Source organism: Chenopodium quinoa, unplaced genomic scaffold (assembly GCF_001683475.1).
Source record: "Chenopodium quinoa cultivar QQ74 unplaced genomic scaffold, ASM168347v1, whole genome shotgun sequence".
Lineage (NCBI taxonomy): Eukaryota > Viridiplantae > Streptophyta > Magnoliopsida > Caryophyllales > Amaranthaceae > Chenopodium > Chenopodium quinoa.
In genome coordinates this window covers 345,463-361,608 of record NW_018742415.1, presented here as the reverse complement: position 1 = coordinate 361,608, position 16,146 = coordinate 345,463, and the positions used below count along the sequence as shown (strand labels likewise).

General features: G+C 35.1%; 2 protein-coding genes across 2 annotated transcripts; both read left to right on the top strand.

Moving 5' to 3' along the window:
• Nucleotides 1-6,989: 6,989 nt before the first annotated feature.
• LOC110706827 lies at nt 6,990-11,925 on the top strand. Its single transcript, XM_021884794.1, has 10 exons — nt 6,990-7,419; nt 7,713-7,967; nt 8,182-8,586; nt 8,838-8,957; nt 9,900-10,037; nt 10,308-10,436; nt 10,708-10,779; nt 10,897-11,504; nt 11,631-11,749; nt 11,882-11,925. The coding sequence occupies exons 2-8, from the start codon at nt 7,947-7,949 to the stop codon at nt 11,086-11,088; spliced, it is 1,077 nt and encodes a 358-aa protein (XP_021740486.1). The 5' UTR covers nt 6,990-7,419; nt 7,713-7,946; the 3' UTR covers nt 11,089-11,504; nt 11,631-11,749; nt 11,882-11,925.
• LOC110706642 (glutamic acid-rich protein-like) lies at nt 11,594-15,440 on the top strand. Its single transcript, XM_021884594.1, has 14 exons — nt 11,594-11,749; nt 11,882-11,990; nt 12,073-12,179; nt 12,267-12,296; nt 12,464-12,541; nt 12,988-13,050; nt 13,162-13,236; nt 13,321-13,722; nt 13,813-13,943; nt 14,053-14,242; nt 14,335-14,451; nt 14,636-14,768; nt 14,896-15,072; nt 15,161-15,440. Exons 1-12 carry the CDS (start codon nt 11,594-11,596, stop codon nt 14,714-14,716), a joined length of 1,539 nt encoding a protein of 512 aa, XP_021740286.1. The 3' UTR covers nt 14,717-14,768; nt 14,896-15,072; nt 15,161-15,440.
• Nucleotides 15,441-16,146: the final 706 nt, after the last annotated feature.

The following is a 16,146-nucleotide window of genomic DNA, read 5'->3' as shown; positions in this document are numbered from 1 at the left end:
TGATGATGATGATGATGACGAGGAGGGTGGCCCGGATGCGGCCCAGCAGATCCCGGCGCAAGACTTCACTTGGCTCCGCCAAGGAATGGAAGATTTGAAGCTCGAGGCAGCGCATTTGCGCCGGTCGAACGAGGATATGACCTCCGCCTTCAGAGACCTGAAGAGGAGTGTTGATGATATGCCCTCCCGTTTCCCTTATGGCCCGGGCGGGCCTAGCTCGTGATCCCTTTTCCCTTTCCCTTTAGTTACCTCCCTCTCCTTACTATTGTAAGTCCTTGATGTATAAACATTGAGGACAATGTTTGATTCTAGCTTGGGGGGGGGGTCTTACTTGTATTTTTTTTTTTTTTAAAAAAAAAAAAAAAAAAAAGACAAAAAGATTTACTGCTTTCCTAGACTAACCTTAACTTGTTTGCTAGTATGTCTTTCCTTTTTGCAGATTGGGAACATTCGAGACGCGGCATGAGTTTGAAGAACGATGCTATGGCCGTTAATTGGAGCTCCCGGGAAGCAAATTTGGTGAGATCTTTTCCTTTTTTTTTTAGTGCTTAGGATAGTTTAGTTTAGGAAGAAGTTGAATGGTTCGAGGATGTTTGATCGGTTCTAAGGAACCTGGGATCGTTGATGTTGATATCATTCGATCACTTGTTTGTCGATTGGGATTTTATGTGATTTTTATGCCTCGTTATGTGCCTTTCAACTTATTCAGTTGGCTTAGTTGTACATATGTTTGTGTTAGATAGGAAAAGCTTCTACTATGAGGATGTGTGGCTTAGCTTATATGATATGCCTCGTAGTCTTTTCCTATGTTTTTGGATCATAATAAACTTGTCTAATTGCAAAATTTTGGAATATTGTTCATGTTGGATTCGAAATGTGAATGAATGTGTATGGAATGTCTATTTCCACTTAAGCCAGTGATGAATACACAGTTTGAGTCTATTGTTGATCAATGTAGACGAGTCTAGGCGAAGGGTAGGGATAGAACACTTTTGTCATGTGAAACTCTATGCCTTTGGGCTGTGGTAAGATGGAGTCGCTTCCCGGTTGTGGATTTGACCCCCTTGATTGGTAGTTGCTTTATTTGTTAGATCCCGTGAGGTTTATTTGTTCTAGCCTTCATCATTCTTGTTGAGTGGCATATTTGGATCCTTGATTACGCATTTTTCGATCTTTGTGTTGACTAGTAGCTCCCGAGACCGACTTGACACTTTTAAGGGAGGAAGAGGGCACCTTTTTCATTTTTCTTATTTTGTTCCTTTTGTTTTGTTACAAATTGATTTTCTTTTTACATCATCTTACTTGCTAACCATGTTGAGCTTTAATTCCATTCTTGGTTAACCGTGTTACAAACCCGATGGCCAATGTTTTACCAACCCTTAGTTGTGAAGCGTTTACCTAGATAGGTTTGTTGAGCTTATTGTTTACTAATCAAGAAATAAAGTTTGATAGTTGGTTTGAGCAGGTGTGAAAGTGAGCCTAATTGTAAATATGTAATGTGAAAGTCATTTTGCCATCAATAAAAAAAGAGAAAAAAAAGAGAAAAAAAGAATTTAAAAAGAAAAAAAAGAAGAAGAGAAAACCCGTCCGAATTGTGAAAAAGGCAAGGACACATAAATAAAGTTTTGAAGTTTGAAAGAGGTCATTTGAGTGTGTATTATATGGATAATTTGGGATGTGTAAGAATGTGAATCAATGAGATTGTGGAAAGTGAATTACATCTTTTGAACTATTGTTTTTGAGAATTGTGATTCTTGCGCTTCATTTAGGAATTAACCCCACTTTTTAAATTGTTTTCACCTACCTTACCCATTGCCAATACATTACAACCCTTTAAGACCCTTAGACTTTAGAGGTGTTCGGTTCTCAAACGGTGGAGGGAGATACCTTTCAACCCTATGGAAAGATTATGCGTAATCGAGATGTCGGGATACCTTTGTTATTTCCTCAAAACATCACTTTTTCCGGTTCCTTCGAGGAATCACGAGGGGCCAATTAGGGTGGTGATTTGAAGCAAAAGGGGAGGACGTGGCCGGTTTGGTTGGGTTTAGAGGGAAGCATGATTTCTTTGTTCTCTATGCTTGGTTTAGGTTTTGTTCGCATTTGATCAACGATATCTTGGATTGTGTGTCTCGTTGCTTGTTTGAGTGAGTTTTCATTCTGTGCATGGTTGTTCTAAGTAGGATCCATTGATTTCATTCCGTGCTTAATTTGATTTGTACGCAATGGCATAGTTTATTTGATCTTGTGTGTGTTTCCCTTGGTTTTTGCTCGAGGACTAGCAAAAGTGTAGCTTGGGGGGTTTTGACAAGCGCACTTTAGGGCGCGCTTTAGAGCATATTTTAGGATGATTTTGGATGTATTTGGGGCCGTTTTGGCCGAATATTACCTTGTTATGCTTACGTCCCCCATATTACGTGCTTCACGGGTTTTCGGTTTGTTTTTGATGTGTTTTCAGGTAATATCAACCGAGTTTAATCGGATCCCGAGCCCTTGATGCGTAACCGAGCTAGCCTTGACCGAAGTCCGAGGAGTTAAGGAAGTTCAAGTGTCGTGCATTGATTACATAGCACAGGCAGGACGGCTGTGTTACCATAGGCACACCCGTGCTGGCCTATAAGCAAGCAACCCTAGGCAAGGCAGCACGGCCGTGCAAGCCAATAACACGGCCGTGTCAGTATCCACGCACCCGCACGGCCGTGCAGGCCGTTAGCACGGCCGTGCCAGATGTTGCCCGTGCCCGTGTCAGCTTCAGTATGAGCCCCGTGCTAGAGCATATTCAGCACGGCCGTGTCATTTTTAGCACGGCCGTGCCAGGAAGCTGCACGGTCGTGCCATATATAGCACGGCTGTGCCAAATTGAAGAAGAAATCCGGTTTACCTACTGACAAGCTAGCACGGCCGTGCCAAATACAGCACGGCCGTGCTGATCCAGGGTTGACTGCGCGCTTGACTTCTCCGAATTAGAAGACGTATATAAGGCCCGACTTTAAGAGGATTGCAGGGACAGTTTTAGAGATAGTTTTTGAGAGCCTTTGTAGAGAGTTATTGGAGAACGTTCTTAGTATTAGAGATTCATTAGTTTTCTTAGAGGTTATTCTAGCGATTTTAGTTTTCTTGGATTGATTTGAAGCAAGATTTGTGAAGATTCTTTGTATTATTCATTGACGACGGATATCAAAGTTCTGAACTTTTCCATTGATTCGCATCAATACAATTGGTATTATTCATTCTTGTTTATTAATCAAGCTTTATTATTCCTTAATCAGAATTCATGTTTATATCTATTATGCTTTTGGAATTCATTATTGCTTTGATTATGAATATGTGTGAGTAGTCTCCTAGCTAGGGTTTCGGGATGAAACCCGGCCTAGGTAACCTATGTAATTGAGGATTGATTTTGATAAACGGATTGTGATTAAATTGATTATATGCGATTGCATGTTAATTCATTATAATAGGAGTAGCTAACCTAGAATCTTGAATTTGATTGCATGATATCCTTGATTTGAACAAGAGATTGTGAATTGAGTATTTCATTGTTGAATGTGGTTTGATTATGTATCGAGTAATGTTAAGTGCATGAGAAATCCAAGCTTAATATTGCCCGTTGTCTTCCTACCTCATGATATTGATCAGACATATAGTCTTTGCATATCCCGTTTGTCTCTGTGATTCCTTGTTGCGTAGTTACCAATGGTTTGGTGAATTCCCGTCTTCCCTAGTGTCTTAGTTTATCTGGTTTATCCCATCTTATTAGTAGTATTTTAGAACACCATTTTCCATTGATTTCGAACTAGCTTAGGTTTAAGATTGATTTGCAATTACTCTCGTTCCTCGTGGACCGAACCTTTATTTGCCATTGTACTTGGTTATAGGGTGTTCTTATAAGTATTGTTTGATTGAGAGTTAGATTGTAGCGACCGATTTAACCCTCGTCAGTATTGGACTGGCAAATATTGAGCACTAGTACCATTAATGAGTTATATTAGAATTAATAGAACATTATATAGTAACAATAATGGGCATTACTACGATAGTTATATTAGAATTAATAGAACATTATATAGTAAAACTGGTTATTATGCATGATATTCAATTATGTAAACTTTGTTAAAATCTGAGTTTGTTATATAAACATGTTGAAATGCAATCAATGTACACAAATATAATAGTCTTAAAAAATAGACTTTAGTTGAAGTGTCGCAAACAATATGACTTCACTACCTATAGTGCTAGTTGACTGATAAATTGACATTGATAGTAAATTATTTAGTAACAGTAATGTCCATTACGATATTATATTATAAAAGGGACAAAAATATATTCATGACGAACAAGTACACCAATTACTTTTCTATACATTTGTAAATATATGTGCCAATAAATAGCATGAACAATGGTGAAATAGCAAAAAATGCAGACTGAATTAAACAATAAAATCACCCAAAAAATAATAAGAATAATATTTGATATCACCAAATAATTTTTTTAAAACATTATAGACAAAAAAAGACTAACAATTTACTCACAACAAAACCCGTATAAAATATAACTCCCATGTGTGAAAAAAAAAATTAACCTGATCGTTATCTATTCCACAATTTGGATTTCCAGTAGGATTTGTCGAACTTTGCCCTGTTTGACCTCTGTTATCGTGTTTTCCCACCATGGACCCCACTTGTTCATGCTGTGACGATGAACTGAGGTGTTCAACTTGAGGTTCATTTGGTCTGGCTCTCTTAGATTTGTCTTCAATGAAAACATTCACATGTCCGCTTTCGAACACCATCTTTCTGAGTTGCTTGAAGTCCCTCATCTTATCAATTTCGTAAAGCTGAATTGGTAAATCTTCCATGGACGCTACGAACCTTAATTTATACCTGGGAACCCCAAGTCGTGAATCTTTGATTTGAAATTATCGATTGTGAACTCTTCCTTTTCAAAGGTAAAATTATGAGCGGACCCGCCGACATACCTTCGAATCGGATTTGTTTCAAGTGCACCGCCATACCACATGGTTAACTTTGCCATTAAATGTAAAGAGAAAGGATAATAAGGTAAAAGGAAGTTGGAGATAGAAAAATAAAGGGATAAAATGGGATAAGAATGAAGTTGGGAGGTTAGATGCAGTTTCAATAGGGTTTTATTTGAAATGAGAAATTGTATTTCAATTCATTATGGAAAACGGTTAATAAAATTTCAAGTCCATGAACTAATTCTATTTATTTCCTTTTTTTTATATAGGGAAAACAATTTTACTTACTTCTTTGTTACTTTTGTTTATTTGAAAATTATTTTTAAACTTCCTAATACTTGTCATAAGGTGGAAATAATTTGCCCTCAAATAAAGGAAATTTTTTTAAAAAAATTAAAAAGAATGTTGCAAATTTTTGTTTATGTTTTTTTTTTAAAAACGTATTTTATTGATCACTATGTTGGATATCTTAAATTTAATCTTTTACTATTAATAACATTTAGCTTCAATTCGTGAATCTTATTTTTTCCTTTTTAATGTCATTCGTTGTTTTTGTTTTCTTTATTAGGGATTTACCCATCTCCTAAATTGTAATGTTTATTGTGGGATCTAAAGCGTAATAGTTTTATTACGAAATAAGCTGTCAAATACACGCATATCTGGTGTCCAACGTAAGATATCTATATTACTCGATTGCACATTTTTTTAATATCAAATATCTATTGGTTCTATGTAAATATGCTTTAATATTTGGTAACAATCATCAACTTTTTAAATTCCTAGTGTCCACAATTGTACAAAGGTAACAATTGTTGACATCATCTTGATACAAACGTAAAACACATGTATTTGATCTCTTCTGCAATTAGGCTCAATATTGACGATGTAATTGTAAATTATGGACCCATACGATACATTGTAAATCCGGAGTATGCCAATTGATGAACCTTGTGGAACACTACAAAAAAAAAAAAAGTTACTCCCGTGTCGTGTCATCTTTTAGCAGCTATAATTGTGATATGCTTAATTGTAGCAAGTGGTATTTATACTTGCTAAACAATTTTAATTCTCCAAGTTTAGAAAAAATAATTTCATATGACTAAGTCTTTGTAAAAAAAAATAAATCATTTTACAAATAAATATGACATGTTAAATTTTTATTTTTTCAGACTTACTTAGTAAGTTTTGTACACCTTTATCAATATACAATTTCGTAACAAAAATCAGTTTTTGTACTTTTTAGAAACGAAAAAATTAACTTAAATAGGGTTTGTAAATAGGGGTGTACACCGGTCCAAAACCGGACAGGACCTGGACCGGACCTGTTTGGACCGGGGACCTGAATTGGGTAATTATGAGGACCGGGGACCGGACCTGAATTAACAGGTCGGTTCCGGGCCAGACCTGAAAAATCAGGTCCGGTCCGGCTTTGGACCTGAATGGACCTGTTTTGTGTCTTTTTCGTTTTTTTTTAATACAAAACCCGTTGGACCTGCATATGGACCTGTTTTGTGATTTTTAGACCTGTTGCATAATTTAATAATTACATACAAACCAAAATTATCAATTACAAAACTACATAAAGTCTATAAAGTCCCGATTCTCAAACACCAAAAATACAAATGAGTCCACCGAAAATACAAATAAGTCCACGAAAACTCAATTTCAATTTTTCAGAGTTTGGTTTTCTTCTTTTTTTTTTTTTTTTTAATTACGATTTTCCCGGGTTTCAGGTCCGGACCTGAAAACCCCGGGTTTGGACCGAGACCGGAAACCTGGATTTTTAAGAAACCGGGACCGGACCTGAATCAACAGGTCTGGGTCAGGTCCGGTCCGGTTCAGGTCGGTTCAGGTCCGGGCCAATTTTTGTACACCCCTGTTTGTAAATCCCAGAAAATATTTTTTTATTCAATTTAATGGGGTAACCAAAAAAAATCTTAAAAGGCTAAAATTTTTGATTTGATAGATGGTAAAGGTAGAGTGTAACTTTAGAAAACCCATTGTACCAGTGCTGACGTCTTCACGGAGCCCTAGAATGAAAATAAATTTCATTTATTTTTTATTTGAATTTTTAGTGGTGGATTCAATTTTTTTGGTAAAAGTTAATAAAAACGCTAGTAAATGGCAATTATGACTTGATTAAAAAAAATAAAACCAAGGAGAGATAATTATGACGGTTCACCATCCCCATTAATTCTTCTTTTGTCAGAACAAAAAAGTAAAAAAAAAAAAAAAATTGTTCCTTCTCAAATCAAGAAAACCATACTTAGCAACATTTTTAAAATTTTCTGTCAAAAACAAAGGTAAATAAACAAAACTAACCACAAATATATTTTCAACAAAAAAAGAAATCTCTAGTATTCTATCTTTTGTAAACTTCAAGAGCGGTTTTTTAGTGAAGCATTTCAATAGTTGGAGAGTATGGAAGAATCATCGTCAAGGTAAGTCAAATTGTACACAATTTTCATTGATTAAAAATGCAAAGTTGTTTCTCAAGTTTGTGATAACTAATGAAGTTCTGGGTTTAATTAATTGTTTTTACCAATTATCAAGAAGAACCTCCAAAAAAATCTTGTTGTAGAGTTTTTGCCGTGGGTTTGAACATAAATTTTGCATGATATATACAAATATTATCTAGTTAAATTCAATTGTATATAATTTTGTCTCGTTTATCATAACCACTAATGTCATGGAAATCCAATGAAATTAAAAGTTTTTTTTTTTGGGCCTACAGTTTAAAAGATCAAAAGGAATTAGTTGCCCCGCCACACGATTATGTCGAGGTAGATGGTGATGATGATACAAAGGCTTTAGGGGATGCAAAAGTAGAGGAAAAAACCAGCAAAGTTTATCGCAAAACGCACAAAGTATTAATGTAGGAGGGTCAGGGAACGAAAGAGTAATAGATGAAAGTGGAACAGGGCAAGTTTCGCAAGCAACACCATCAACACAAGATGTAGACATCACCATGGGTGACTCGTCTAGCAAGGTTTGCTTACAAACTTTTTTGTTTAAGTACTTGACATAGGGATTTTCTAATTACTATAAAAATCTGGAAATATAATGTATTTATGTGTATTGAAATTAATGTTAAAGTCAATTTAGTACTTTGGGCTTTGTATATAATTGTTAATTGTTTAGAAACAAATTATCTAGCAATTCATTACATATTGAAGATTGTAATTGGTACTGTTGTGGTATAGGTTGTTCCAGAATCAAATGCAATGGCGTTAAGTGGACTACATCCGATTGATGGTGAAGGGAAGGGTGTTGAGGAAGGGAAAGAGAAGGGTATGGAGAAAGAGAAGGGTATTGTGGAAGGGATGGAGAAGGGTAATGAGACAGAGAAGGTTATTGGGGAAGGGAACAAGAATGTAGGTGTTGTAGTTGTGTCAGGTAAGGGTGATTTGACGAAAAATGAGGATGTTGGAGATAGGATAAATGAAAGTGGTGCAGGGAATCATCTGGCTACCCTAAAAGGATTTGGGGAAGATACTGGTGGTCCAATGGAAGAAGAAGCCAGTGGAGATGTGGTGGCAAGAGGTTCACAGCCAATTGATCCACAAAAGGATGATGTGCCCCCCCAAGCAATGGTTATGGCCATAAAGGTAAGCTTTATATTAATAGTTATTAAATTTTATTCTGTAACGATTTGTTTTGTATCACATATCCTTTTACAATTATTTGCATGTATATACTAAATATTAATTTTGTTTGTACATTAATTTTGTATATCACATATCCTTTGACAATTATAATAAAACAAAGGGGTTAAATGCAAATGATTGATGATGTTGGATGTATATACTAAATATTAATTTTGTATGTACATTAAAATTTCATATTCCAACTATTTTAGGGTCAAGACAACATTCCAAAAGTCAATGAGGAGGGGGGGAAAGAACGTCAAGCAAAGAAAATGGTGGAAGACGCACAAAAGGATGATGTGCCTTCCCAAAGAGTTGATATGGCCATGCAGGTATGGTCTTTCAGCTTTAGATTAATAGTTATGAAATAGTATTCGGTAACCATTTGTTTAGTATCACATATCCTTTGCATCATATAATAAAACATAGGGTTTTAATGCAAAAGATTGATATTGTATGTTGGATGTATATGCTAAATATTAATTTTTTTTATGTAAATTATAACTTTGAACCCCTTTTTCATATTTAAACTACTACAAGGTCATGACAACATTCCCACAACCAGTGAGGAGAGGAACGTCAACCAAGTAAAGACATGGCAGATAAGATGGCAGGAGGTGCAAAGGGAGGTGATCTAGAGAAGGGTGATGGTGCAGGAAAGGATGGTGCAAAGAATGGTGATGAAGAGAGAGATGATAGTGCAGGAAAGGATGGTGCAAAGGATGGTGAAGAAGAGAAAAGTGATGGTGCAGGAAAGGATGGTTCAAAGGATGGTGAAGAAGAGAAAAGTGATGGTGTAGGAAAGGATGGTTCAAAGGATGGTGCTGAAGAGAAACATGATGGTGCAGGAAAGGATGGTGCAAAGAATGGTGATGAAGAGAGAAAGGATGGTGCGGGAAAGAATGGTGCAAAGGATGGTGAAAAAGAGAAAAGGGATGGTGCAGGAAAGGATGGTTCAAAGGATGCAGCTGAAGAGAAACATGATGGTGCAGGAAAGGATGGTGCTTAAGAGAAGGATGCTGGTCCAGGAAAGGATGATGCAACCATCCAACCAAATGATATGGCCATGCAAGTATGGTCGCTTAGCTATACATTAAAAGTTCTTAAATTGTATTCTGTCATGATTTCTTTGTTTTGAAGTGTAATTGCAACGCATAATAATACTAAATGATTTGGAGCAAATGTTGATTGCCGTATTTGGATGTCTTTTCTAAAGACTAAATAGTGATATGGATATGTGAATTTGTGTGCTAATTGCTGAAATATTATTGTAGCCTGAGTATGTTGTGGGCAAGACAAATGAAAGCGCAGCAGCTACATTAGTTGTAGATCTAACTGGGGATAAGGAAATGGCCATGAACAAGCAACCAGGAGGTGCAAGTCAGCAAGGGAGGAAAAATAAACGACCTCAGGTAGTAAATTGCTTATTGTAATAATAATTAGTTTTTTTATTTAGTAACGATTACATTGTAAATGATATCAGTCGCGTTATACAAGAATTCTACACTTTAAGCGTTGTGACTTTATGTGATAATAGTAAATCATTTGTTTAGTAACATAGTAGAGCGGAAGATTAATTGTGTGTGACATAGGAAAGAGCAAGATTGATTTTGTGTAACTTGTTTGGATCTCTTGTTGCATTTATTTAGCTCAGAACAAAATTTCATTCATTTGTTACACAGGAAATTCATTCTCCACAAGTTGTTCCATTTGACAAATCTAGTTCGTCGAAGATTGATGATAATGTATCTGCAACAACTGATAAACCAAAACGCAAACCGGGAAGACCAAAGATGAAGGCAAGTACAGAAGTATGGTTCCAAACTCTTCTGTTAAATGGTGTTCAATTAATGAATGAAAATCGGATTATGATAGCAAATATAGATTACTCAATGGTAGTACTGTATAGATTATATTTTTTGTTTTATTTTTTGGTAACGACTTTTATATTTGTAGTAACCTACTAATAGTTGTGTGTAGTGTTACTGTTAACTTTGTTTGGATCCATCATGGTAATTGATATGATAAAATGAACTAAATTAAGTAGACATATTTTCTGAATCAATGATGGTGTGTTGTTAGGGGGATGCTGAAGCCGAGGAAGTACAAAAGAGGCCGCGTGGAATACCGAGAGTGTCAGAGGGAAATAAGAACGTAAGAACAAATTTAAATTTATAGTTTCTCAGACTTTTTTATTTTGACATTGTGTAGTTTAAATGTATCTGTTTTTTAGAAATAATTTTGATTATTTGATTAATTTTCGTCTTACAGTATCCGATCGTACGAGCATATCCCAAAGATGTGCAAGTTGCTATCAAAGCCATGACTGAAGGGCGAAAGAAGTTTGTGAAGAAAACAATTTTCAGGACATTTCTCAACATAAAAATTAAGCACTTTGACAGGGACTTTTTGGCATATTTATACAGTCGATGGGATCCACAACGAAAAGTGTTACGAATCTGAGACGACTATGAAATAACAATAAACGAGGAGATGGTGGGTTGGATCACTGGACTTCCATATGGACCCCTGACTTTGAGCATTCCTGAAATGGATGTCACTGACAAAAAATTCCAAGACTTGAAGAGCAGTTACAATAATTCAGGGGGGATCTGCTTTGCAGTTGTCCACAACAAGTGCATGGTACATCTGTGGAAAACAAAGACTTTCTTAAACACTTTGTCCTCTGTGTTTTGGGTAATGTTTTATGCACTACAACAAGTAACAACATTAGCCCTAGCCTTTGTTGGTTGCTGAAAGACAAGTACATAAATGAAGCAAAGAGGTATAACTGGTCCAAATACATACTTGATTGGATGGTCAAGTATGGAGGAAGTGATCCTGCCAAGGGATTTAAGGGATCTCCTTTGGTTCTTGTGGTAGGTGCAGTTCTTTAATAGTGCTAACCTTTGTATTTTAAGTGCAAATTGACTTCTTTTCATGCAAACTGACTATAGTTACTCACACTATGTGGCATATTTCATACCTTGATCGTCTTAACATAGATGGAAGAGGGATGATGTGGGACAAAAGTGTACCAAGGCTAGGGGCTTGGGAACAATGGTGTGTTAATGCTGCTATTGCCGCTGATAAGGGAACAGATGGAAAATTTGGTGCAGCTGAGGTATAACACAAGATCGTTATTTAATTATGTCGTACCATACAACTAATAATATACATAATTTTTAAGCAAACAATGAGATAAAAAAAGTACAAGTGTGTTCATAAAAGTTAATACATCGTGTCATAATATTAGGTAGTGCGTGATGTCGTTTATGGAAAAGCATATCCGATCGGTGAGTCATTCGAGTCTCCAGAGTGGCTGAGAGATTGCAGTTCTGGTTCAGAACTTAGTGACAGTCTAAGTCTTATAATCATATATTAAGATATGTTTTGCCTTTGTTCCAAATTTACCATGCTTTACATCAAAATCTGTATTGCATGAAGGTGAAATAAAAAAATTACGTGAGACGAGAGTGGATAATATCAGAAAAAGGCCTCCAAAAAAAGGAAAGGCCAAAGAGGTCAATAGTAAGAATAAAGGACACAATGAGGTGCTATCTCCATTTGGTCAATTATTTTTTATCTTGTTGATAGAGTTACTAGGTTAAAAACTAACATTGTTTTGAACTACATGTCAGGATGACAATGGTAAGAGAAAAGGTACAGTGGTAGCTAATTAAAGAAGGTCGAAGAATGCAAGTACAACAGAGGTGATAGTTATGCTAATTAACGGTTTGATGTGGAATGATTATTGACTTATTGTTTCAGTTCAATGAATTTTTATTGACATTTTTGGTACTTTAACCAACATTTATTGGTTTAAATTATTTAGCAGGGACAAGGACTGCCACAAAAGGGCATTTCAGTTGGGAAGAAAAGATCTAAGGCAGCTTCATCTTCAAGAGATGAGCAGGTATAGTTTTTCGTGAATAGTAGCAAGTATAAACATGTTTGATCTAGTAACTATTCTAATAGTACACATGATTAATTCTTCTTGGATTATGTTTTCCATGGTTACTAAATTAATCACAATTAATATAGAATTACATATATTTAGTTACTCGTAATTTAGAAATATGTTTCTCATTGTTCCAAATTTAGCTATACCTAATCTATTTATGAATGGGGCTAATCTATAAGTTTGTTTATATGAGTGTGGCTAATCTATTTATGAATTTATAGATTGACCACATTCATATATTTTGTGGTTATTAATATAGTCATCACATAATAATTTTGCTTATCATGGTTATTATTTTAATCACAATTAATTTGATTGTCAATGTGACAGCTAAGCTAGAATTATTTTGATCAACGTTACTAAATTAATAACAATAAATATTTTTATCAATGTCGCAGGCCAAAAGACAAAAGAAAGGAGGCAAGTTGGGTAAGAAGAGAAGGAATGAGGATGAGGATGAGGTGATTGTTATAGAATTTTATGGAACTATATATTTTTTAAAATGAATATTAGAATGTTACTTAATTATCCCACATAAATACACTTTGAAAATTGCATTTTAAATGTTGCAGGACGACCCAGAGGAATTATCTGCCAAATTGGGTGATAAGAGGAAAATATCTAAATCTAAGTCAGACTCTGATAAGGTGTTATCCTGTTTGAAATAATGGTTACTGACTCGATATGAGTATTATTTAAATTGCTTATTTGTGTTATATAATCTTTTCCAGGAAGAAAAATTGAAACCCCGGAAAAGTACCAACTATACAAAAAAAAGAAGGGTTTTAGAGAGGGCTGCCAAGAAGAAAAAGTATGAAAGCGACGATAATGAATCAGACAAGGACACCAACGGGGAAGATGATGATGATGAAAGCACTGAAGGGGAAGATGGACCTGATGGAGACAATGAAACTGATGGTGATGATGAACCTGAAGGTGACGATGAACCTGCTGAGGAAGATGAACCTGAAGATGATGATGAACCTGCTGAGGAAGATGAACCTGATGGTGATGATGGACCTTCTGAGGATGATACACCTGTTGGGGAGGATCCTGAGGAAGATGAACCTGATGGTGAAGATGGACCATCCGAAGATGATAGCCCTGATGGGGAGGTAGGACCTCAAGATGAGGTACCTCAAAAAAAGCTACTATTTATACATTTGTTACATGCTAATATGCAACTAGTTTTAGTGATAATTTTTTGTTGTTTGCCATTTTAGGAGGATGAGGGAGAACGTATAGCAGATCCTCATCAAGACCTCGATCGACCTCAATCTAAAAAACGACCTAGTATGTCCCCAACCGCTAGAAGACTTGCTGAGAACATACTGCAGAAAAAAGGAGATGAATCGTAAGTGTCATTATCAAAGACAATATTACATGCATTGTTATAATTGACCAATTATGTGTCAAAGACTGAATTGTATTTTTGATACAATTTTTTTTATTGAAATAATAAGGTTGAGAAATTCAGTGATGTTTAAGTTTGGAACATTAACTGTGACTCGCGGCATTATATACGATTCGTTTAAGAAGAATGGGTCGATATCTGAGCTTATTATGGAAGCCTTTGGGAAGTTGTTGAATGAATTCACTGGTGGAGATCCAAAGAATGGGAGACACGTTTACGTGATGCCAGCAACTTACGTGGTAAATACTTTCAAACTTAGTCATATGTTGTTGGGATGTAGGCAGTAGTAAGTATAATATGCTAAACACATTATGTCCCCATATCCATGCAGGATGAGGCTATAAAGAAACTAAGTGCCCAAGGCGATGTTGGGGACATTGTGAATAGATGTGTGAAGGACATTGCACTTGATACTGCAGTTTGTGATCGATTGGAAAACCATAAAAGGGTAACACAATCATGCTCAATTTTTAATTTTTCGATTTAAGTTTGGTTGTTTATGTTTAGCATATATCTATTTTTTTGTTATTAAAAGAATTGATTAGGTTACTAATTAAATATGTCGTATGGTGATTTAATTTGACAAAACTAATTAAATTATTTTGGTTTCGCATGATTTCACACACATGCAGGTCTTCTTTCCGGTGTTGCATAATGGAAGAAGAACATTGTACTTGATAAGTTTAAGTAGCAAAAATGGTTGTTGTCTTTGACACCAAGAATCCATATCCCCATTCAATTCATTCAAAAGTACTCCCGATGGTGGTAATTCACTATATCCTACCATTGGCTATTGTTAATGACATATTTTTTATCTTGTTCATTTCTTAGATTGAAAATTAGTAATTGTTTAGTGTTTTATGTAACTAACTATTGCCTAAATTATATTCAGCTGGAATTTGCAGAAGGTGTTTTTTCCTCCATAGTAACCAAAATACCCAGTAAGTTAGAGTTGTATGAAGTGTCAAATTTCAGTAAATTGCCCAAGGAAAAGAAAGCTCATGACTCAGGGATGCTCTGCCTGCTATTTTTATACAACATCTTCACCGATGTTAACGATTGGATGCATGTAAGTAGTAGTTAGATAACTATGTACTTTGGTGCCAGTAGTTTTATGTTTGTAATCTAAGAATTGTTTTCAAACAATTGCTTACCAGGGGCATGAAGAGCTCTACAGAAAGGTACTGTGCACCAACATTCTGTTGGCTGATTTGAACGAGCTTAGTAAAGAGTTAGCAGACACTATGAAGGACGTTTAAGAAGGGTTGGATATTGGTTTTTATGTATTGATACAGCTTTCATTGATGGTTGATTAATGTACCTGTCTGGCATAAAGTACTTATATTAGTATTAGATAGAATGGATAATTACGACTTATTGACATGGTTGCTGTTTGTTATTTCAATATTGCTACTTTATAGTTGGGCATTGTGCAAACTGGTGAAGTTTCATTTTTTTTATTATTATTATTGGCGTGCGTGTGCAATAAAAAAAAATTAGCTAGCTGGTATTTTTTTTTCAAAGGTGGTAGTTTTTTCAAAAATTTAAAAGAACACGAAAAAGAAAATGAGAAGGGTATTCTAGGAAAGTGAAATTTATCAACCAAAACCCCTTCTCACTTTATATCGGCATAAATTACTTAATATATTAGTAACCGAGGTCCTTGTAAATTCAAAGATCAATTCAAAATTTAGTCTATTAAAATTACTTAATATATTAGTAACCGTTACATGATAACTTTAATGTACTAGTAATTGGTTAGAAATGTATAAATGTAAGGTCCTTGTAATTTAAAGGTCAATTCAAAATTTAGTATACTTAGTATACTTAGTAAACAAAGAATTACTTTTACGACTTAAGAATTAATGTATAACAGGTCCAATCTAGAATTTGTATTCAATGAATGCGCATTGACAAATGAATAACAAATTGATTAACAACGGCTATGGGAGTACAAACGAAATGGATCTTATGTTTGGAGTCAAAATAATATAATAATGGAACACAAATTACTATTAAACGGTGTAAGTAAAATTATCATCCAACTTTCTATTTTTTTTTAATATAAGAAATGATTATTTCATATTTTTAGCCAATTTGTATATTCATTTTTGTAAAATTAACCATAATTACCAACTACGAT